Consider the following 23168-nt stretch of genomic DNA (forward strand, 5'->3'; position numbering starts at 1 on the left):
GTCTATGGAAATCCAATTGTCTTCCACCTTTTGTGCGCCTGAAGAAAAAAAAAGGGGGGGGAAAGGAGGAGAGAAGCCTGAAGCCACCCATGTGTTCCTGCAACTTCACAGTGACTCAGTGTTTGACTACAGGAGGAGGTTTTTATTTTATAGACGTGCTGCTTCTGCAGTTTCTGCCTGTTTGTTTTTTTAAAGCATCCCATCATTTGAAGGCCCTCACTCATATTCAGTTCATCTGAAATGCCTAGAAGTCAAAGCAGAAGTGAGTAAGCAGTGATGCTTCAACACCACTGCAAACTTTCTGACTTCACAAATGTCACTTTCGGCTCTTTGGCAGCGACTGGCCTGTTAGCATGTTGTGAGACTCGTCATGAATAAGCAGTCACCCTGAAACTATCGCTCATGTTCTGGTTTAATTCAGTCTGTCCTTGTAACGCTCTCTTCTGCATGTTTCAAACTCTACCAGCAAATAAATGTCAGCTTTAAGTTGTCATCACTTTTAAGTTATGCAGTCCATCTATTAGCTTCTTATTTACCTCATCCTTCATCCTGTAGCTGTTATCTTACCTAAGACCTCCATTCATTCACTTTATTGAAAATGACTCTCCGGTGTGGCCAACAGTTCTGGCATGAGGTTGCTTCCCTGTTTGCACTCAGCAGAGACCAATAAGGGAAAGAACATGCTTTTCATATTCTCTGTAATCCCTCTTCCCCAAATCTTTCTCTCCTTAAGTGACATCTCCTTTCTCTAACCTCTCCATTATCCAGCTCCATCTTTTTATTCTGCTCTGTTTGTCTGATGGCAGTCCAGGGCTCGGAGACTGAATGAGCCATTTTGAAATGTGGACACTGTTATGTCCTTCCTTTATTTCCTTTCCTGGCTGTTCACTGAACCTTATCTGAAAGCACTGGATTTGCATCTGATGCATTTCTTTAAAAGAAGAAAAACAAAAACAAGAAAAAATTAAATATATGAATATATTGTATTGATGTTGGTTATACTAGGCTGAGAAAAAAACACTTATAAAATTACTTTTCAGATAGGGAACAGAACAAAATGCTGTTTGCTGTAAAGAATCATTAAAGACTGGATATAAAAGATGGGCATGGCTCCAGTTGTGGTTATTCCAACTTTTCCTATTTCTGAGATGATTTTCTTAACTTAATATTCTTAATATATTATTTTATTTAAAAAAAATTAATTGAACTTTAAAATGCTGCACAGGATTTTTCAAAATAAAGTGCTCTGCTACTAGAAAGAGGTGCAAATAAGAAATAAATGGAAATAAATTTTACCCGATGGTGGTTCTGAATATTTTACCTAAACAAACAGAAGCAAATGCAACACATTTATGTAACAGAACAAATTTCAGACTCGTTTTGACCAGTAATGAGACAATGACCTTCTTTGTTTTCTAAAAATGCTTTGATCCTGTCAGTGCTTATACCGAGGCTCACACCAAGGCTCCTGGCTTTTGGTTGTCTCTGAACTCTTTTTGGGTTTAGCTTTAGCTACTTTTTCCCCTTTTAGCGTCTTTAAAATGTCTCTATTTACCCAGATGAGGGGATTAGGTGTCTGTGAAGTAGTCAGACTCGAACGTCAAGGAAGGTGGTAGGGAAGCAGACTATGCAGACATTTTGGGTTTCCAAGGTGAGCAATTTATTTGCAGTGAACTTAATTTAATGTATAACTTAAAACTTCCCCCAAATCAATTCATTTAACAAAACTCAACATAACATGGCTCTGGTGACACAGCTCACTTCTCCTCTCTCTGCATCTGGTAGAGACTGGCTTTAAATAGGGCCATCAATTTCCCTCCAATTGCCCAGCCAGTACCACTCACTCAACTGAGGGATCTAAAACTCTACTCAGGTTATCTAAAAACACAAAACCTCTACACACTTCTAATATGCACATTTACACAACTAAATGGCAGTATTAACAAAAGGAAAAACATTCAACAAATCCCTTTAAACATTAACACAGACAAAAGGAAGCATCTCTCTGGAAAAAGAAACCCCTCCACTTGGTTTGACCTGATGATGTCATGTGTGACATGATCAGGACTTTAAAATGAGGAAATGCCAAGCGGGCGTTTCCCCACACCTGACACTCATGATGACTGAAAAGACAAACAGAGTAAGTATGAACAAATGACTTAATCTGTAACATAATAAAGTATAAAGAAACATAACTTAGTATTTGTCTTAATTTGCAGAGTGTTTGATTTGCCGGCAACAAAACGCTTACACAAACAAACCCGGGATAGTGAGTGAAGCAATGTTACTTGACAAATAGCAAATCATAGCAAATACCTAGAAACAGAATAATGTGTACAATGTGCAAAAAAAAGGTAAACACATATGGGACAAATGGAGAAAATTGCAACTGCTCCTCCACTTTGTCACAGTGTCTGGTTAGGTTTGTCATTATAAACATTTTCACACTAACACTTTTTTATCTCAACTCAGAGTGAAGAGCTTTTGTGCTAACAACATATTAGCATATAGCTGTGAGTGTGAACTGGGCCGATTAACAATCAGCCAATCTCAGACCTCGGCAGGTAGATCGGGACGCCTTCAGTGCCTCCTGAATTTTTTTGATTTCTCTGTCAGGTCCACTTGTCACTCTAAAGCTGGTGACGTCCAAAATGCTGATCTTGAATCAATAAACTAAATGACTGTTGTCATGGTAGTACGTGTGTCTTTTAAATACAGTCTGTAGGGTGCACCAACCTGAAACACTGGATTCGTTTTTTTCAGTCATGGCATAACATCATTCATGTATGGATAACTGGACAGATAACTGAGAGAAAAGACTACAGGATTTGATTTCCTCTCTGCTGGTATAAAGGCCAAAGATGACTCGCCCAGGTGGTTCTGAAAGTGTTTGCCACTGCAACACTAGAATAAAGAGTCAGCAGCTGCACAATTCTTCTGATTCGTTGTAGTTTTAGCAGCTAAAACTACTCAGTATTATGTTGGCAGGAGATGGAGAATGCCTCTCTCTTTTCCTGCTGTAGAGGAACACCACTTGGATTCCTGCTTTGCTGCTACAAGTAAAAATGCCATTTTAAGACTTTCCACAGCTGGCAATTTCTCCATTGAGAACAGGTGCTGCTGTTTCAACAGGTGATGCTACATCATCTCACCAAGAATCCTTTCTGGGGCTTGCGGTTAACTTTAAAAATGGATTTTAAAGTATAAATGACTGTTTTCTGCTTTGCCTCCGAGCAAAAAGCCCATGTGGGAGCTGCTGTAGCTACAACATCTTAAATCAGTTTACAAACGCACTTTTTATTGACTTTTATTTTGCTTCCTTTTGGTCCTTTTCCATTTTTTACGACTTTTGTTTCTTTTTGTGTGTGTTGTCCTTCATTTTATTGCCGTTCTATATTGCATTACGTTACACAGGGGATGTGCCTTCAGCATGTTCATCAAAGGAATGTTAGTTACTAATAGATACTAATAAAATCAAATTTACTATCACTGTATCACACAGAGGCTAGGAATGCTATCCCGCTTCATGCTAGTTGCAAAGTGATGGTTGAGGAAGGCTGAAAACATTTCTCAGAGGAGACGTTATCTCATTCTTCTAGAAGCAACGCCTCCACTGTCTGCTATCACACACACACAAAAACCCACACATACTGTACATGCATTCGCACAAACTCACGCACTTCACGCAGACACCTGAACACAAACACAACGCAGCACACCCTTGTGTCACTACAGAACTCCACAGGGAAATGACAGTAAATTCACTTAAAGTCCTCCATGTAATAAAAGTCACCTCAGGGAAATTGGATCTCAGTTAGATGATTTATGGTCACCATGCCTGCAAATTTAAAAAAAAAAAAGCCACACACAAACACACACACTGGCACAAAGCATGAATTAACTAAAGAGAAAAGAGCTGATACGGCCGTGAAGTCGAATGATTTTTCACAGCTAATTACACTGCGGCCCTACTTACTCAATAAAATCTGAATATGAACAAACTTCCAGCGTAGCTACACACGAGTACAGTTCTGCTTGATCAAAATGGAAACGTTCACAGTCGTTCTGAACCAACAGGTGAAGCATGAATATAAAGGTGAGCGTCACTGAGGTGGTTCACTGTCACATGAGGTTCACGTGAATCTGATAACACCAAACTTACTGACCAGCCAAGAGGCAGTCTGGCTTCTGAAGGTATTTGACTGCCATTTCTGCTCCTCTGGACGCTCTCTGTGCCTCACTTCAGCTCAGTTTTTCTTTTGTTAATATCATACTAGCCATTTTGTATGCTCTCTAAACCAGATTATGTGTTATTAAGTCGCTCTCGAGATGGTGTGGTCTTTTATATTTGATATATTGAAATACGCCATTGCCTGTAACGTGCTGCGTAAAACTCATTTGCAGTTAAATAATACTCCGAGGAAGCCCTCTGGCTGTAATTCCTCAGCAGTGATTCCTAGATGAAATGCGAAGCTGCACGGGCTGATGATGTGTGTCATGTTTTCCTACTATGAAAGAGATTTGGGTAAATCTTGGACACTGTATCCGTGGAAACACATGAATATTTAAAAGGAAGATATTGATATGCAGGAATAATGCGGCTCCCTCGCGGCCGATTCATCAGTAGGCGCCTGAAGAGGGAAAAAATTGTTCCTTTTTGGTAAAATAAAAACTGCAAACTAACCTTTCTGTATCCTCTCTTTTTTTTCATGTGTGTGCTCGATCTGACCGCTTGCCAGGTTGCAGAGCAGCTAATGACGATTGCCTACGAGAGTGGAGTCAACTTGTTTGACACAGCTGAGGTGTACGCGGGCGGCAGGTGGGTGATACGCAGACCAGTGTTTTTGTGTAATGGGCTGCAGATGTCCGGCCTCGCTGTCACCAAAGTGCTCTTACTATAATATTCTCTAAACTGTTAGAGACTATGTCACATTTAGTGTGATTATTCATGAGCTTAAAAGAAGTCCAGACATTATTCATTGTAGGTTTCTGTTCAGGATTGTAGCAATGTTTTGAAATTTCTTGCATATGTCTGTTCTTTGCTTTTCTCAACCACTGTTACCGTCTCATCTGTGAGGTCTTTTTATTTGTGACCTCACAGATGAAAGTGTATGTCAGAGACCTCGTAATGCAACAGCAAGCACTGCAGTTCCAATAAAAAGACTTCTACTTGCAGGAAGTAGTATAATAAGTTTTTGAAGACCCTTTTGTTAAGCCGTCCAACTGCCTGGTTCATAAACAACCGGTTTGCATGCGGGCCTCTTTTGTTCCTCACTGTACTGTGGGCCGATACTGTGGAAGGAATGTTTATGATTTCAAAGTGCGATTTAATAACAACGCTTCGTTTATATTGCCTCGCAGGGCCGAAATCATTCTAGGAAACATCATCAAGAAGAAATGCTGGAGGTAATGGTGACATTAAAACGTATGATTGCTCCAATACTTCTGCCTGAGAGAGAAACATGGAGAAGGATGGTGTGTGTGTGTTTGTGTGTGTGTGTGTGTGTGTGTGTGTGTGTGTGTGTGTGTGTGTGTTGCAGATGAAAGATGCATGAAACTGTGTTTTGTTTTGTTTTTTTCTTTTCCAGTGAGGAATTGTGTTTTGTCTCAAAGGAAAAAAAGGAAAAAATAACTTTTATTAGTATTAATTCCTGCCTTATCATCATAGTTTTGTTTTTCTTTTATTAAATGAAGTTAAATGTCTAGTTCATGGACAATACAGACACAATACAGCAGCGCGAAATAGCTTCCACATGAAAGTCTGCCTGCAGGCATTTTTTCCACAAATTTAAATATTCTTTTTATGGACTTATTTAAACATGCTCATTTTTTTATTATTGATCGGCTCTGTAGGAGACGGGGAGAAGAGGAGTTACAGTAACATCAAAGGAAGCTCAAATATTGCACATTTATATGTCTGACTGCAAAAGAAGCTGCACAAAAAGTCGCATTTTCAGATCATAGTGATGCGATACTGTGGGATCACCGCCTGACGTGTTCGATATGAAGCCATAACCTTAACCGAATTTGTCTTAGAACAACAGGATGTGATAAGTGGTGGAGTCTCCATGCAACAATAACGCTTGCCACTCTATTAAATGAAGCTATGGAAACATGTATTTGCTAATCATTAGGTGGATTAGGCAGATCAGTGTCATGCACTGAGCTGCCTACACCAGTCTGTGAGTGCTGTCATGACAAATGGAAAGAACAAGCGCTCTACTTTACACTTCTTGGTCATATGTTGAGAATTCAGTGCCGGTAGCACTGAATAATAATTATAAAGAGCTGCAGCGCATTTATTGATTTGTCCCATGTGACTAAAGTCTGCAAACACTCTCACAGCTCCTGCATTTAATTTGCAACTCTAATGCAGTGAAACCAGAAATCGTGTTTGCTTTTGCTGCCATGTGAGATGCTGTAGAGTTTAATGATTTCACACAGCGCCAGATGTGAAATGACAAGGATGTCATCAAAACTCTTAAGCAAGACGGGCGTAGCATTTTCCCACCTGTTGCGTGGATAGCTCATTAGTCCGACAGTGTGACTAAACATTGAGGAACAACAAGACTGTGCTTTTGAATAAACAACTTAGCAAGGAGGGATGAATTAAAAATGGGAAAATAGCTGTAACAGACATGGTAGTGAGGAAAGCTGCAATGTAATTAGTCTTTTTTATAATACAGTCTTACATATATAATACAGAGAAAACCCCGACAATCAGATGACCCCTATGAACAAGCACTGGTCACAGTGGGAAGGAAAAACTCCCTTTTAACAGGAAGAAACGTCACATTATTACAATACAGCACATTGCACTAAATTTGCCTTATCCTGCTTTCTCTTTGCTTTCTAGGAGATCCAGCTTGGTCATTACAACTAAATTGTACTGGGGAGGAAAGTAAGTAAGAAACCCTGCAAACTTTTCACTTCCATGATATGAACTGTATTATTTTTTTAGGTTGTGTTGCTCACAAATTCTCAGTAATGTATTATCTGTTTGCAAAAAAACCCCTTGCATTGCACTTCTTTCATGTGAAACATTTGCAAAGCTCTTTTTAAATCCTGCATTGTTTACACGAAGGTTGGTATCCGTCTTCTTCTTCTTCCTTTTCCTGTGTTACAACAGAAATAAAATACAAATAAAATAAAAATATGTCCTTGTGCATCTGCGCTTGCAATACAAGCAAAACAGGGACCATCTGACAGAAAGATAGTAGTATTTGAAGATACCTCGAGGATCTTGGGGTAAATTTGCAAACGTGAAACGATTTTTTTCTGGGTCACAGAAATAAAATATTCACAAAAATCATACAAAAAACCCACCTAACCACCTAACTTTGTTCAGATAAATAACAATAAAGCATGTATTTTAGTTAAGTCACTCAATATCATACAAAAGACAATATTTTCTCCTTTTGTTTCTGCTACATTTATCATTTTATATCCTTAATGTCTTTCAAAGCATTCAAACTTTTGCCTCTCTGCACCAAAGAAAGTTTCCTCGTGTTTTCGTGTGTCCATTTATCTCCGTTAACAACCTGAATGGCAACATGTCACGTAAAGTAACAACCAATGGGAGAACCTTCTTCTGAGACTGCAGAGAGAGAGAGGAGAGGGGATAAAGAAATCTACTTTATAGCACACACATCCAAAACACACACACACACACACACAGAAAAGAAAGAGAAAGTCTGTCAAGCTCCAAGCCAGAGGCTGCCCAACTGGGTCTTGTGATAAGGAAGAGGTTATTCTCTAGTTTTCAAGCATTTCCTCCAAACGCAGAGTCTGTGCTACGTCTCTCTCCTGCAGAGTCTGGATGCATAATGATGCTGAACAGCTGAGCGTGCGCTGACCTATTTACTTTAAAGAGCCTGAAATGTACATTTGGAGCTCGTGTTTTTTGGTCGCCCAGCGGGGTTCAAAAGTAACTTAAATTGACTTTAAGTCTGCAAAGTAAAACCAGTTTGAATTCCCACAATTTCTGGAACTTTTAGAAAAAGAATCTTATTCAGTTTTTTAAGATAAAAAAGAAGTGAAGCTGTTTTTTTGTTGTTGTTGTTTCATTAAGTGCAGTTTATGATTGATGTGATATGTATGTGTTTTATTCGATCAGAGCAGAGACAGAGAGAGGGTTGTCAAGGAAACACATTATTGAAGGTGAGACATGCAAATTTAACATCTCCAAAGATGACAAACTTTTTTCTTAAAGAGTGAAATTGTTTAAAATGAGATCACAGTAACATGTTATAAGGTAAAAGTCTTTCAGTTCATTAACCTTTGAGTGTCCTTTGCCCTCGTGTGTGTGTCAGGTCTGAAAGGCTCTCTACAAAGGATGCAGCTGGAGTATGTGGACGTAGTTTTTGCCAATCGCCCAGATAGCAATACTCCCATGGAGGGTGAGTCAGTGTATCAAGATTTCCAACAACATCCAGTTATGAAACTAATCGAATCAGCTGGTTCACAGTGTCTGACTTTCAGCAAATGGAACTTTTGCTGTTATTGTGATCGTTTGTAAGATTCATGAAATAGTTGCATTGTTGCTCCACAGAATCATGTATTTACACTTGCAGAAAAATGTGTTAGGTTACCAGTATCACGGCTGAGAACTGTATATAAAAATAATCAAGTATTGGTGAGTAATTATGTCTTTTCAAACATAATTGTGATTTGTGACTATAGAGAAGCTGTCGATGAAATCCAGTGTGCAGAAAGCTATTTTCTGTTTGCAAGACAAATTCAAGAAAACCTCAGAAAAACCTCTTGTCTAATCTGAAACACTGTATTCATTTATCACGAGTGTTTGTACAGTGTCTCTGACAAAGAACATATTTACCTAGTGGTGTTAGAGCTACTTATTATTTCTATTATATTGAACTAGAAATGTAAGACTAGTTTTACTCTTGGAAAATCTGTTCTTTAGTATAGCTAAAGTGAGGCAGGCAGTTCTGCATAATTCATTATCAAGAAGTTTCTTATTAACATGCATATTAGTAGTCCAGTGGTTCCTCATTAATCATTATAAATTGATTGGGTACTATTGCTTACTGAGGTAGAGCCTCTTAACAGTGGTTTCTTTCAGTAGCTTTTTAATTAGTGCTAAGCAGTCGGTAGAGCTGCTTTCTTTTATATGAACTGTGCTCTGGTTAATATTACATTTTAATATTCCAGTACAAATCTGTGTGACACTGACATGAATGACGGAGTTCATTTAACAGTATTAAAGCAAAATGCTCTTTAAACATTGCATAAGTGAGCTTGTAATAGCAATAGTGTGGTTTACACTAGTCAGGTCCTGCTGGAGACACAAATCCCCTTTGGGGTTGGATCAGGAGGGACGTCCAGCTCAAGAACTGCAAAATCAAACATGCAGAGCTACCCGGTGTGGTAACCTGTTATGAAAGGGGAGTGGTCAAAAGTAGCTTATAGGGCATCTTTCTCACAAAATGAACACTCCCTATGCAGGCAGTAACCCAAGCTGCCCTGCTGAATATCTCAGTGAATGTTAATAATTGGCTATAAATGAATTTATGTAGAAGTAAGTGTAAAGATGAATTTGAAAATAAAAAAAGACATTGCACACTTAAAAAAACAAAGTATTTTATTCAGGTAATTATCGAATTAATCTGATTTAATTTCTGTGTTGCGGTGTCTGCCTCTCTCCTCTGCTCTCTGTTTCACTGCGTATGTTTCTTCACTGTGCTCGGCTTCTTCTTTTAGAACACACACACACACACACACACACACACACACACAGTGAATCAGAGAGCAGGTTGTAGCTGGATGTTTTTTGTCGGTTCTTTTGTGCTTAAGCTTGTCTATTCCTTTATCTTGTAGCTGTTTAGGATCTGCTCCTGTACACACTTATTTTCTTTTGCCTGGTGCCCTCACTGTTCTCTTCTTATTTAATTCCTTCAGCTTTTAGATGTTTTTCATGCTTGTTGATGCACGCTTTCTTGTTTTTCATGCTTCCCCAGACTTGTTTTGCTCTCTGTTGTGCTATGCCGCCCCGAAATAGATGCAGGTTGCATTTAAATATGAACGCAGCATGATGCTACGTAAATACAGAGCAAGGACGACAGGAGGGAAGGGCGAAGAGAGGAAGACAACAATAACAAACGAAAGGAAAGAAAGCGAATTGTTGTCTTGTCTTAATCCTCTGTTATTTCCCCTGGCAGCATACTATTGAGTAAGACGTCTGTGCTTCAGGTTAATTATTACTCGGTGCAGGGAAAAACAAAAACCTTCATTACAAGTCTTCTTGGTTTGTCTTGATTATATACTTTTGGTGCATGTTGACTTCTACTAACGCACCATCTTTACAAGCCTCGTTTTTTCTTTTCTCTCTGGGAGTTCTTAAACTTTCTCGCCCCGCATAATCGGTTATCTTGCCAAGTATCGGTTGTGCAGAGTGAAAAACAAGAGTCCTGCCACAGTGAACGATTGCACTATAATTGGAGTGAGCACAGGGCGATGATGAACAACCTTAATGACAGTCCTAATCTCAGTTTTTGTTGGCTCTGACTGCCGTTGGCTCTCACAGTCAGCAGCGTTGGAGCTAATTGCACCATTAAAAATGCAGTAGCTTAAATGTGATCAGAAGGGCTTTAGTATGTGAGCTTGTTAGTTTGTCCCCGGAGTCGTCAAGGAGGGGTGATGAGCCGTCAACAGGTAAGAAAGACTTGAGGAGGCGGGCGGCCTTGTGAGGGTTTAATATATTTATTTATTTATTTTCGATTAGGTCATGACAGAAACTGGAACAACGTGAAGAAGAAGCTTCTTTCAAGGCCGTTTCTCTCAAATGTTGCCTTTTTATTTTCTTAGTCTTTTAGTTTTTGACTGGTTTTAGTCTTCAATCTTTTATTCATCAACTTTTCTGGCATTGTCTTTTCATGTAGCTCAGCTATTGCTGGCTAAAAATATTTTGCCAAGCTCTAGGTGTTTCGCATCAATCCTCTGATAATGTTCTGACTATGTTATCGTCATATTCTGTTGAGAAAATGTTTGACATGTCCCTGTCCATCTGCTGTGTTATTCTGGTTTTACTGCACTGTATGTGGCTGAATCTTAGGGGTCACCATAGTTTAGATCTGTCCTCTGCTTCTTCCTCATTTACACCACCCACCTGCGAGCCACGGCCACATAGTTTTCTTTGTCTTTACTTTGATTCGCTTGTTCTGCAGCTCTGTGTTAGTCCTTGTTTTAATATTTACCAAACCTCTTCTCTGCATAAGTCCAAGCCAGCACAATCTCACCTCTCTACTTTTTCCCTGAACTCTCTGATCCAAGTTGAGTCTCTGTGATACGTTGAGTCCTAATAATCCATCTTTCCATCTGCCTCCAGCTCCGCCTCCTCTCTTTTCATCTGCAACATTATCTCCAACCTATATGCAGCGAGGGCTTAATGTAACTGAATAATGATTTTTGTAATGTAAACCACCACAGTGGGTTTAAACCAGTGCAGACTTTAAGCTTTAAATCAACTGATTTGACAAAAGTATCCCAATTAACCTTTTCGGAATTACAGCCATTTTTATACATTGTCCTTCATTTTCAGAGGCTCAAAAGTAATTGGACACGGCCGGATGTGGCCCATTCTCTTCTTATTTCATGACAAATCAGGTAGAGTAAAGATCTGGAGTTGTTTGCAAGTGTTGGTAGCTTGATATCACTTGCTAGTCTCCAATTCTACAATCACAAGAGGCCTTCATGAGGATGCAATCACTTAAAAGAAGGCCAGTTTAGACTTTGCCAGCAAACATCTAAAAGAGTCTGAACAGCTCCGGAAATAACAAAAGTATTTGGGCAGATGAAACCAAGATGAACTTTTTCCAGAAGGATGGGAAGAAAAAGAAAAAGTTAATAAACTGAAGAAAACCACATCATCAGTCAAACATGGTAGAGGAAATGTTATAACTAGGGTGTGTGTGACTTACAGTAGAACCGGGTGATTATTTATTTAGTAAGTATTTACTGGTGATATGACTGCTGATAGAAGCAGCAGGATGAATTATGAAGTGCAGTCTTGGATTGTTTTATTTAAAATCCACTAGCAGTGCAATAAAGTGGCAAAATTACAAAATAGTGTCTTTGTACTCTTGCACTCGTCTCTCACTACAAATCACAAGCATCTATAAATATTACTGATGATGCTTCTCAGCGAGCAACACCGAAATGCAAACGGTGAAGTAAACACGCACAATTTGTTCACTGTCGATCCAGCTGACTGATACCTGTCATAACTGCATTTATCCACAGAGATTGTTCGAGCCATGACCTATGTGATAAACCAAGGCATGGCCATGTACTGGGGGACGTCTCGGTGGACGGCCATGGAGATCATGGTAAGCAGCAAACAGCTTTGAGTATAAGAAATGAAGAAGAATGAAAACGTCCAAATAAATGTTTCCTTTACACATTTGGTAACCGACTACAGATTGTATATAAATGGTGGATATAGTATCTGGCGTGAACAGTCAAGCCAATGCAGATGTGCCTTTCCAGTGACCAGCATATTCACAGTATTGAAAATGAATGAGTAATTACAGAGCTGATAATTGGAGGGAAGTCGGGGGGAGAAAGTAGTGACTGTAAAAGACTGAGAGTGAAAAGAGGCTTTTTCAGTAAGTGGCACAGGCACAGCGGCTTCTTCTGGCTTTTGTTTTGTTTTCCTGTCAGAGATAATCCACTTCCTGTTTCAACCACTGGTGCATTAATGAATATATACATGAGGCAGAGAGTTATGAAGTGAACACATGCCTGAAGTGACACTCAAGGACGTAGCATCCATCCCCTCTTATCTCTCTTGGTCTCTTTATCACCCTCCTCCTCCCTCTAAGCACACTGCAATGTGTTGACATTCTCCCTCTCTGGCTGTGAAAAAGAAGCAGAACAACGGGCCCAGATGAACACTGTGTAATTTAGATAGCATCGCTAATGAAGGTGGCTTTGATTCTCAGCAGTACAGCATGCACACGCAGTTACATGCATGGACGCGCACACAGTCTGGAGGCACATGTCATGGGTTGCAGCGCAGAAGGGCAACTGGTAATTTGTAAGTTGCGTGATGGCAGTGATATTATCCGTGCATCACACAGAATACACTCCCACTTCGACTGTGCTCTCATCCTGACATGTGTTGCACAGCAGGAAACCCACTAAATTAAAGGGTATTTAAAGAAGCAACAATGGCGCTGTTTTTCTCCGAGTAGGTGTGTGTGTGTGTGACTCCTCTGGCATTTGCCTTTAAAGGATCCGTGGAGAAAATAGATAAGGAAATTTGAACATGGTGCCTCCGAGTTGTGATATGAAATATTGATTTGCTGACTTACTGAGAGGCATGCATTTGAATTTGTGCCACGCTCCCACAAGCTGATTAACAACCCCTCCCTCTCTCATTTCTTCCCCGAGTTTATCCCAAACCTCTGTGCTTACGTACCAAATAGCTATATAGCTATAAAATAACAATCTTTTGAACAATATATAAAAGTAAATCCACATGAAACATCGTGATGAGCATCTTTTCTCTGTCTTTATCTCTAGGAGGCTTACTCTGTGGCGAGACAGTTTAATCTGATCCCGCCAGTGTGCGAGCAGGCCGAGTATCATCTTTTTCAGAGGGAGAAAGTAGAAGTGCAACTGCCCGAACTCTACCATAAGATAGGCAAGTGTTTGACAACAGCTTGATCAGTCACATGCATCCTTGTGTCACTTCCCTATCCACTCCATCCAACAACCTTTCTGACCAAGTTGCTCTCCTTCTCTGTTGCTCATTTCCACTGCGCTTTAATCACCCTCTCACGTTTTCACTTTTTCTGACGCTCTTCTCACACATTTCATCTCATTAAAACTCCTCTTCAACTCTCCTGCTGTGTCCATGGTTACAGGAGTCGGCGCGATGACGTGGTCACCGCTGGCATGCGGCATCATCACAGGAAAATATGAAAATGGCATTCCTGAGTCATCCAGGGCCTCCATGAAGGTAAGCGTGAGGGTTCGTCAAAACAAAGCGACAGTGAGAATCAGATTCAAAGCAGTGATTCATGACTTGCGCACTTCAGGTGGTGTCGATATCTAAGACGTGAGACAGATGAGATCTGGGGAGGGTTTATGGAGGTTTGATTTGGATACGCTGAAACTTAAGGACGTGCATGTGTGATGTTTTCGGTTTAGATGCAACCAGACAAAGTTGTTTCCGCTTGCATCTTCACCCTAAAGTTAGATATAGTCATGCTTTATTTTTCCAAGCTCATGTTTTGCATCTTTGAGTGTGTCTGTGTCCCTGACTTGAGTTGAACAAACAGATCAATACAAGTTGACTTTGATTAATTAAATAAATGATGAAATTAAGGCATGTCTGTAGCACTGTGACTACATCTCTGTGTGCCAATAAATTATTAATAATACATCAGCTCTGGAGTCTCCAGGCTCTCCGGCTACACCCTGCATCTCTTCACTCATTCAGTCTGTGTCTTCTCTGTGCTGTCAGTCCTATCAGTGGTTGAAGGAGAAAATAATAAGTGAGGATGGAAGGAAGCAACAAGCCAAGCTGAAGGAGCTCAACCACATCGCAGAGAAGCTGGGATGTACCCTGCCTCAGCTGGCTGTGGGTAAGACTTCCCTGTCTTATAGCAAATACAGCAGAAGCAGCTTAAAGCAAAGCTTTTAAACCATAAATGCACAGACCTGTCAGACAGGAGCTGGTTTATGTAAGATGGGCACATTTTTCATCACCTTCGTTGGGTATTTGTTTTCTTTCGTGTTTGATATTTCCTCCAGCTTCCAGTCTACACACCAACGCAAAACTTTTCTGATGCACTTGTGCTTTCACTGCATCCCTGTGGATGTTCAAATAGCTGGGTGTGTTGTGCACTCCCCATGTGATAAGTAGATGTCCAGGTTATGTGCAAGAGTGCTGGAACCTCTGGTTTGTTTAAAGACAATAATCAGAAAGTAATAATAAGACGTGTGCCGTTGAATAGTCACTGACTGAGTATCTTCTGCTTTTCTGCAGCTTGGTGTCTAAGAAATGAAGGGGTGAGCTCGGTCCTTCTGGGAACATCCAATCCTGAGCAGCTCACTGAAAACCTCGGGGCCATACAGGTCAGAACAAGCAGACACACATTGCTGTTACCTGTGTTTCTTCACCTGCATCCTCTGCTGTCTTCCACTTATAATGATTTCTAGATTAAAAAAGTTGTCCCAAGTCTGTACCTATAATGACTTCAGACTTTCTTCACATTATTCTGCATGTCTTCCTTCATTCACTCCTCTCAGGCTTACTCAGCACATCTCTTTCTTTCTTAGGTCCTTCCCAAGATGACCTCCCATGTGGTGTCAGAGATCGACCACATCCTAGGCAACAGACCGTACAGTAAGAAGGACTACCGCTCTTAGACCAGGCAGTTGGACTTCCAAGAGGTCAGCTGTACCTACCTACCTAACCATACTGCTACCTTGGACCCTCCATTCAGTGTTCATGTCCATGGTTCTCTCCTCGGGCCCCACTCAGCTCCAGCCCGCCTCAGCCTGGAACAGACGGCCTTGCTAAGTCCAGCGTTGCATACTGTACCTTTGTCTGTCTGAGCCTTGTCCTGATCAGATCAGCTCTACCAGGCTCATCTCAGGTGCCCAGCTCAGCCACGTCATGCTTGAGAAACTCAGCTTTTTGCAGCCTGAAACACAAAACACGATCCACTTCAGTAGTTCTAAACTTTGTGCTCCTCCCAAATCAAAGTGTTGCCACGTGCAGGTAGAACTATGCAGATCTTAGAGTAGAACATGTAAAAGTTTAGATTCAGGCTTATATTTGAGATCCCAGCACATCCCAGCTCAGCTCCATCCAGGGATAGATATACAACTGACCTGATATTTGGATTAAAATTGCATGAAACTACGACTGCAGCGCCTCGTTTTTAAAATATATTCAACTTTACACTCACATCCAGTTAGCCGATAAACCAAAAGAAGCAAAGCGGGCGTATTTAAAGTGCCTTCCCGAAGGGCACCTTGATAGTAGCTGCTAAATGAGACGCCTGTGTTACTTATTTATTGGGCTCAGGCCTTCAGGTCTCGAGCCCACCCATTGAAAGCCAAGACCTCCACTCACAAGTAACATAATTTGAGCACAAAATTCATATTGGGCCCATATTTTATTTATGAGTACCACTGTACCACAGCTGAATACATGAATGCAAGAAATCAGAGGTATCTCAGGAAAGTGGACAGTTGTATTCTGAACCCCACCCGCCCCCACCCCACTCAGTGCTTTCATTAAATCGCTATGCAGAGCAACACACAGAATTACCATAAGAGTGTAAAACTCCAGCCTCCTGTGTTGGAGGTAAGCAGCAACCAGGTGACTTGCGCATAATACAGAGTTTTATTAACATGAATGAAGCCTCAACAGACCCGATCCCTATTAGCCCGAATTAGCTTTCAAATACCTACCAAGTATATTCTGTCCCGTATTTAGAATAGTTAAGTATTCAGTGGATTATAAAGGCTGCAAATCGTGAGCATATTTACCACCAGATGCATGTTTCCCTGCTATAGTGTGCCTCTTTCTTCTTTTCGACAAAGCACATAATTAAAGACTAGAAGAGGGTTTGATCAAAAAATCCTGCAAGCTTGTCCCCCCAGCCCCCCAGGTGTGACAGAGTACTGCGGGACTTTGAGTACTAGTACATATTGGACTCTGTTTGAGGAGAGAGTGAAGCATGTCGCCCCCGTGTGTTCCCTCTGAGGAACTGCTGAAGAATCCCACAGAAGAGAAATAAAGCGGACTGCTTTTCTGCCTGTGAACTGAACCTGCATCGCTAGATCGCTCCAGCAAACCTTGAGGATTTTGGACTTAAGCTTACGATGAATCTATGAAATAAAAGATAAACTCGCCTCTGGTCTTGTCATGTGTAGAACGACTGCTTGTTTAAATGGCACAATGGGGCACAGACTCAAGGTATTTGGGATGTGGCAAAGATTACAGTATTTATTCTAGAGTAGTTAATATATATGAACTTTATTTTGACATTTTGAAATACTGCTTTTGTTTGACGATGCTAAATGTACATAAGATGTTAAGAAATACAGTGTAACATAAGGAGAAACCCATCGAGGAGCCTCTCGTGCAGACGAGGACTTCACCGCAGTGTATGGCTCACACATAGCAGACGTGTAAATAGAGTCACTTTTCTGCTCCTCTGCAGTATCGCTGCATCAGTTGCAACGTTTAGGCCGCTCTCCAGCCCGTCCTGCTCCTTCCAACCAGACAAAAATGTACTTTTGTCTCCTCAAAGACAAAGAAAGTCAGAACTATTTATAAGGATTAAGGTTTAAATTTGTATTTCTCTTTTGGATTCTGCGTCAATAAGAGAATCGTTCTAAAAGTGAGCTTCTCTAATGAGACGTGACAAATGTGATTAAAGGTTTCTTAAAGGACTTGAACGTGGATCGACCCTTCGGATTTCATGGCTGTCACCTTGACGCATTATTTTTGTTCTCTTTCATGTGGAAAACAAGCCATCTCTGAGATCAGCAGAAATGTTGGCCAGGTTCCGACTGAGTCACTTTCTTGTCCTTGGTGTGCATCTGTTGACTTGCACCACAAATACCACCTATGTATGGATCAATCAAGGGAAATCTCATTAGATTACAAGCGCCTACAGTTATCCAGAGCACGCTGTTACCTGTTTTGGGATGAAACACTAAAATCTCTTTGGCTCACAGCTTATTTAAGAAGTCTGTCCTTGGAGGAAAACTAGAGTTGGATCCTTTATGCCTTGAAATCAAGAAAAAACATATTTTGCTTATTTCTTATTCTCTATGTGGACACTGCACCATCTTTTCCTACGCAGAATCTATATTTGCTTTGTTCACTTATTTGTAGCTTTTGGTGGCAACCACATGCCACTGAGACACAAAGGTAAACGTTTAAGTTTGTGTGCAAGTCAACAGCTTTCCCATCAGTTTGAGTCAGTCACTGTTGGACTGTGGCCACCTGGCAGAGTGCCTTGAATTCCTTCGACAGGAATAAATTCAGGGATGTCTTTCACTACAAGTTGGTAAATGGCGTTTGGCTTCTGGCCTACAAGATATGTAAGATTTTAAAACAAATGTATGCAGATGATATTATTTGTCTCCTGTGTCACTTTAATAGAAAGTTGTAAGCATCAAGCACACACCGACAGTGTAGCTACAAAAAAGGAAAATGCTGTCTTTAAATTGTTATTATTCTCTATTGAATGATGCGCTTACTGAGCTCCATCGTGCTCCTTAATTTCCCGGGAGCGTTATATCACCGAACAGTGGAGCTGATTCTTTAAACTGGTAGCTTCTCCGTAAATGGGACTCGCTTTCAGAGGAATGCAAAACCTACATATTATCAGCTCCACAAACTTCGGGAACAAGCAGTGCAACAGTCCTACAGATATTAGGAAAAGTAATGCAAGATGGACATTAACCTTCTTGTTGTCTGAGAGAACAGTGACTTGTCTTCGTGGTTTTCTCAATTTCTTACCGACTTAGAAACAACTCTAAAATGCAACAAGCAAGTCATCTGTGGCTGTTTTTCAGCTTGTTGAAATCCTGTAATGTGCCACATCAACTGCTACCCAAGGTTTCTGGTTTTGGTTTGAGTCCTATCTGATAATCAGATCTGAAAACTCAGAGGTCACTGATTCTACGTGTTGTTGGGTGGATGAAAAACACTTGAGAGACATTGACTTCGGTTCTTGTTGTGTCATTGTATTGTTTCCCCTCCTGATCAGTAGTTTCTCTGTAAATACTCTATGTGAAAGTGTGATTAGAAATAAAAGCATTGCCAATGGAAATGGTGTCTAAGCCAATCAATGGACCGTATAATTAAAATAGATTAATAATCACGCAAAATCCTGTTGTTGTTTTCTTAAATTAGCTGTAAAAAAAGCAGACTGAACAACACACAAATCAAATGACACAGGTGACAAGTAAACAGACTTGCTTTATTTGTTACAAAAACAACAGAAGACAGATCTGTAGAAACAACTCTGGAGATAATTTGATCACGACTTTCATGAAGATGAAATGTCATATTCCGCTTGTAAACCCTGTTCCTAACATGAGTGTACACTTCTTTAGCCCATTTCCTACCCTCCAACCCAACCCCCACCCTTTCTTCCTTTACTTTGAGCCGGTGGAAAGCAAAGCAATGAGTCCTGAAGAGGCACTGATGGACAGAATGTAGTTGCTGGGAAAAGGTGGGTTAAGGTAAACACTGGTAAGAAAAGTTTGCAGATATGAAGCATACAGTGTTACTTTTGACAGGGAGTTTTCTTTAGTTTTAGTCATAATTTAAACATCAAATTTCTTTTAGTCGACTCAATATTGTAAGATTATCATAGCCTGAAATAATCGGTTTTCTATTAATCTGTTAAGATGTGTTAAAAGGATAAATCTGCTACAACAAAACCTGTCATACATTTTCAACTTAAATATACTTGTGAACTAAATACCGCCACATACAGACGTGAAAGGATACACGGTGGGGTTGAAGTTCTTGAGCAGGAAGAAAGAGGCGACGATGACGAGAACCAGGAAGAGTGTGTTGTTGTAGAAGATGGAGAAGGTGGTGGCCTCGTAGTCGGCGACCTCGTTCTTCTTCCACAGAATTCTGGACAGGAGATAAAAACAAAATGTCGTCCTTGTTGTCTACGTGTACCAGGTTAACGCAGACTTTGTTAGAGACAGTGTGTGAACAGAAACAAGGTGGTTGATGTCAAACATAGACTTATATTCAATTTGTGCTCACTGGGTTGGTCCACTTAAATGCAAACAGCGACAATGCCACAGCTCCATCAGCATTTATACCAGCGCTGAGGGTGTGAGAACGCCCTGCTGTATTCTCCTGAAGTGTCGCCACTCAGACAAAACCTTTTCCCAGAAAGTGTCTTCTTTTCACAATGTTGGAACATCTCCCTCTATATAATCTCGGACTCTCTGATCCTCAGTACTGATTTATCACCATACTTTTGACTTTTGATGTACGGTGGCGTTCACAAGGGCGAGACCAGTGAAGATAAATGGGTCATTAACGCGACCAGAAGAAACTGCACCTGAGTTTAGCACCTAACGCTGGCAGAAGAGGGTGTTGTTGTGGTATGTTGACATGAGATTATGGTGTAACTATTACGAATATAATACAGACTAAAATACTGTAAACCTGTAAGCTCACGTATTAGTGATCTGTCCCATTCTCACCACAAAGGCTGACTGCTGCTTTCACACATTCATTACAGTTATAAAGACTTTCTGCCTGTGTAATTCATTTGCCAGAAAAAATAAAAGTTAAAGATAAAGTTGGTAAAGTTTATAATTTATAATTTCACTTTTAAGATTACTGACACAAACCAGAAATACTCACATCAGTCTGCAGCTTTCCCAGAGACAAAAAACGGTGTCGCACCACTGAATGAGGTATGTAAAACTGTATCAGTACAGGCTCAGAGTCGGATTTCTATATAACCTACTTCCACTTGGTTTGAAACACCACCTAAATTGGTGGCCCCTCCACACAGATAAGCAAACGCAAGTGTGTAGAGAGCGTGTAGTTGCTGAATTTGAATTGGGCTTACGCGTGCACTACGTTTTACCTCTCGTCTTTCTCCTTGCGGGACATCTTGCGGTTGTCAGCCTCAGACAACTTCCTGGTTACCTCCTTTGAAACAGCATCCTCACGTTTCTGTGCGACCCTGGAGCGTGATGAGCGGAAGATCACAAGCATTAAGACTTTAATCAAATTCAAAACACAACAGCAACTCCCAGTAGATTCAGTTTCCAATAAGAAGTAACAAAATCATTTCTGAACTTAGTCTGTTGATTCTTAATCCGTTTCAAAGTTTCCCCAATGAATAACATCACATCTGTCAATCAAGTTGATCGAATTAAAAAAGCTCTAACTCTACAGAGACAGTTTGATTCCCTATTTGTGTTCAAACGACTGATGATTATATGTTTGTATGTTTGTGTTCTTGTCCCCATGTAACTGAAGTTAAAAGGTATGAATAAAGTATAATATGAGGCTCATTTAACCAAGCAGCAACGCGTGTGTAGTGGATTTGTCCCTCTTACTTGTGTTTGAGCACAAACTTGACGTTCTTGTAGGCAAAAGCAACCAAGTAGGTGCTGACCAGAGTCATCACAGCATACAGAACTGCAGACTGGACCAGGTCCATATGCCAGATCCTCCAAAACAGCCCTAAAGAGAGGGAAAACAAGCACAAAACGCTGCTCAAACTAATTATCTGAAACTGGAGTTTTTCAAGTAAAATCTCCCTAAGCTTTTTGTGTTTTGATTCATTTGTTACTGCACTTCGTATCACAGCGTTATTACGAGGTCACGTTAGCATTCCTGATCAATATTATTAACTGTGCTTGTGTGTTATATCTCTGAACATTACGTGAGCTTATATATGTAAAGTAGCGGCTCTGAAAACCTCGTTTTTATTGACAGTTTCTCATTTTTTATCCTCCACTCACTCAGTGTTAGCTAAATTAGCGGTTAGCACCAGCTAGCTTCCTCAGCCTATGCTGTACTCACAGATGGGGATGGCAGAAACGATGAGTGCATTTCCGTAAAACAGAGCTGTGGACTTTGCCGACAAGTTTCTGCTGAAGTCCTGAAGGAGAAGATCTTCTTCTGACTGCTGCTTGTTGCTGCTTTTGGGAGCCATGAGTGCTCACTGAACCTTCTGCCTGCTGCTCCGCTCCGGGTAGAAGAAGACTGACACGTCGGTGAATGGAGAAGAAGAGGAGAAGAGAGACGCGTCAGCACTCCGGCTTCTTCTTCTTCTTCTTTGTTTGGATGACGACGGAGACGCTGTGGCTTTTTGCTGCCCTCCACAGGACGATAAGGACACAGCACTTGTGCCGTTGCACAATAGCCTACTTTAACGATATTTTTGTGCACCTTAATATAATGGGCATTTTGACATGAAGAATTAGGTAAACACGTCTGTTTCTGATCACATTAATGCGGGCTGTTTCATGTAGGACCACAAGCCTAACTAAAGTGACTGGTAACAGGGTTATAGAGCTATCAGCTGCGGTGACCCTCTGACAAGGGAGCAACTGAAAGTGGCTTAGAAATAGCTGTAAAATTGTTTGATAAATCCTTAGAGATCAGTCAGTAGACCCCTGGTAACCATTGGTTCATGGGAAAAGTGTGTATTTTATTACTAGTTGGTAAGTTGTTACTGTAGGCTGCCGGCAGTTGCTAGCATGAAATAGGTCAAAAAGAGACATACAGTGATATGTAGTGCTGCAATAGACACCCTGTGATTGCTTTGGTCACTGGCGGGTTGCTGTGGTCACCAGTAGCTGCATGGAAGACGCCAACTTGTCTGCAAACACTTCACTTAGTCTCTGACTCGGAGCGAAACGGTGAAAAGGGATATATGAAATCCCCAAAAACCGATTCTGTTCATCTGGACGTAGCGTTTTCAGTGGGAGAAACGTTTTGTCACTCATCCAAGTGTCTTCTTCATTCTCAGCTGACTGTACGTTTCCCCAACCTTATAAACAGTACCTTAGCCCACTGAATGAACAATGGACTGTGAGGTCAGTTTCTTGATCAATAATATGCAAATTGTCATGATCAAGAGGTACTTCTTTCTTGTTTTCCTAATCTGCTGTTGCAGTGAGCAGTGTATGCTCATGATTAACTAATGATTAGCACACATTTCACGTCATACTAAAGTGAACACAGTGAGACTGTCTCTACCTTATTTGAATGTATATGAAGTCCTGTTACAAACCTTTTTCATAGCATTATATATATATAACAGCATAGTAATATAACAGTGTATTACTATACTAATATTTCCTCCCCTCTGAGAGTCACTACCATATTGTGGTGAAAGTGTGTGTGCTCCAGGGCTCCCAGCAGCTATATTGTTGTGGGTGAAAGGCCAGATAAAGAAAACTCCTATGATGACCAAAAGATCAAGGGACCAGTTTATCTTGCCCACAACAGAGCCCAGCGCTGATGTGGAGGGTGTGAGTCTGGTGGCTGGTGGCCAGATGCTTAGCCCAAAGCAGCTACATGGGTCCCTCCTCCTATGAGCCCAACACCCAGGGGTGGATTGAGGATTGAGTGACTATTTATCATGAGGTCTGGCAGCTACCTGGAGGCCATT

The 23168-nt window shown here is 40.7% G+C and overlaps 2 protein-coding genes across 3 annotated transcripts in view; one reads left to right on the forward strand and one right to left on the reverse strand.

Moving 5' to 3' along the window:
• Nucleotides 1–18827, forward strand: part of kcnab1a (potassium voltage-gated channel, shaker-related subfamily, beta member 1 a) — a 110939-nt gene extending 92112 nt beyond the window's left edge. For both annotated transcript variants that reach the window (XM_040008794.1, XM_040008795.1), the window contains exons 4-14: nt 4740–4819; nt 5362–5406; nt 6857–6901; nt 8117–8160; nt 8313–8399; nt 12259–12344; nt 13543–13663; nt 13887–13981; nt 14489–14609; nt 15014–15102; nt 15307–18827. In XM_040008794.1, the coding sequence (XP_039864728.1) occupies nt 4740–4819; nt 5362–5406; nt 6857–6901; nt 8117–8160; nt 8313–8399; nt 12259–12344; nt 13543–13663; nt 13887–13981; nt 14489–14609; nt 15014–15102; nt 15307–15396 (903 nt within the window). In that variant the 3' untranslated portion in view covers nt 15397–18827. The remainder of the gene's footprint in view (nt 1–4739; nt 4820–5361; nt 5407–6856; nt 6902–8116; nt 8161–8312; nt 8400–12258; nt 12345–13542; nt 13664–13886; nt 13982–14488; nt 14610–15013; nt 15103–15306) is intronic.
• A 129-nt stretch (nt 18828–18956) lies between these two features.
• Nucleotides 18957–21787, reverse strand: ssr3 (signal sequence receptor, gamma). The gene is made up of 5 exons (XM_040008796.1): nt 21572–21787; nt 21103–21229; nt 20625–20723; nt 19514–19645; nt 18957–19222 (listed from the first exon to the last, which is right to left on the reverse strand). The coding sequence occupies exons 1-5, from the start codon at nt 21702–21704 to the stop codon at nt 19156–19158; spliced, it is 558 nt and encodes a 185-aa protein (XP_039864730.1). The 5' UTR covers nt 21705–21787; the 3' UTR covers nt 18957–19155.
• Between the last annotated feature and the right edge of the window lie 1381 nt (nt 21788–23168).

The sequence above is a fragment of the Simochromis diagramma genome, unplaced genomic scaffold, assembly GCF_900408965.1.
Source record: "Simochromis diagramma unplaced genomic scaffold, fSimDia1.1 OVJJ01000344.1, whole genome shotgun sequence".
In the NCBI taxonomy this organism is placed as follows: Eukaryota; Metazoa; Chordata; class Actinopteri; order Cichliformes; family Cichlidae; genus Simochromis; species Simochromis diagramma.

Coding starts and splice junctions, on each gene's coding strand:
- ssr3 (XM_040008796.1), bottom strand. CDS start 21,704: ATGGCTCCCAAAAGCAGCAACAAGCAGCAGTCAGAAGAAGATCTTCTC. Junction 21,230..21,571: donor CGTTTCTGCCATCCCCATCT/GTGAGTACAGCA, acceptor CCCTCTCTTTAG/GGCTGTTTTGGAGGATCTGG. Junction 20,724..21,102: donor AAGTTTGTGCTCAAACACAA/GTAAGAGGGACA, acceptor ATCACGCTCCAG/GGTCGCACAGAAACGTGAGG.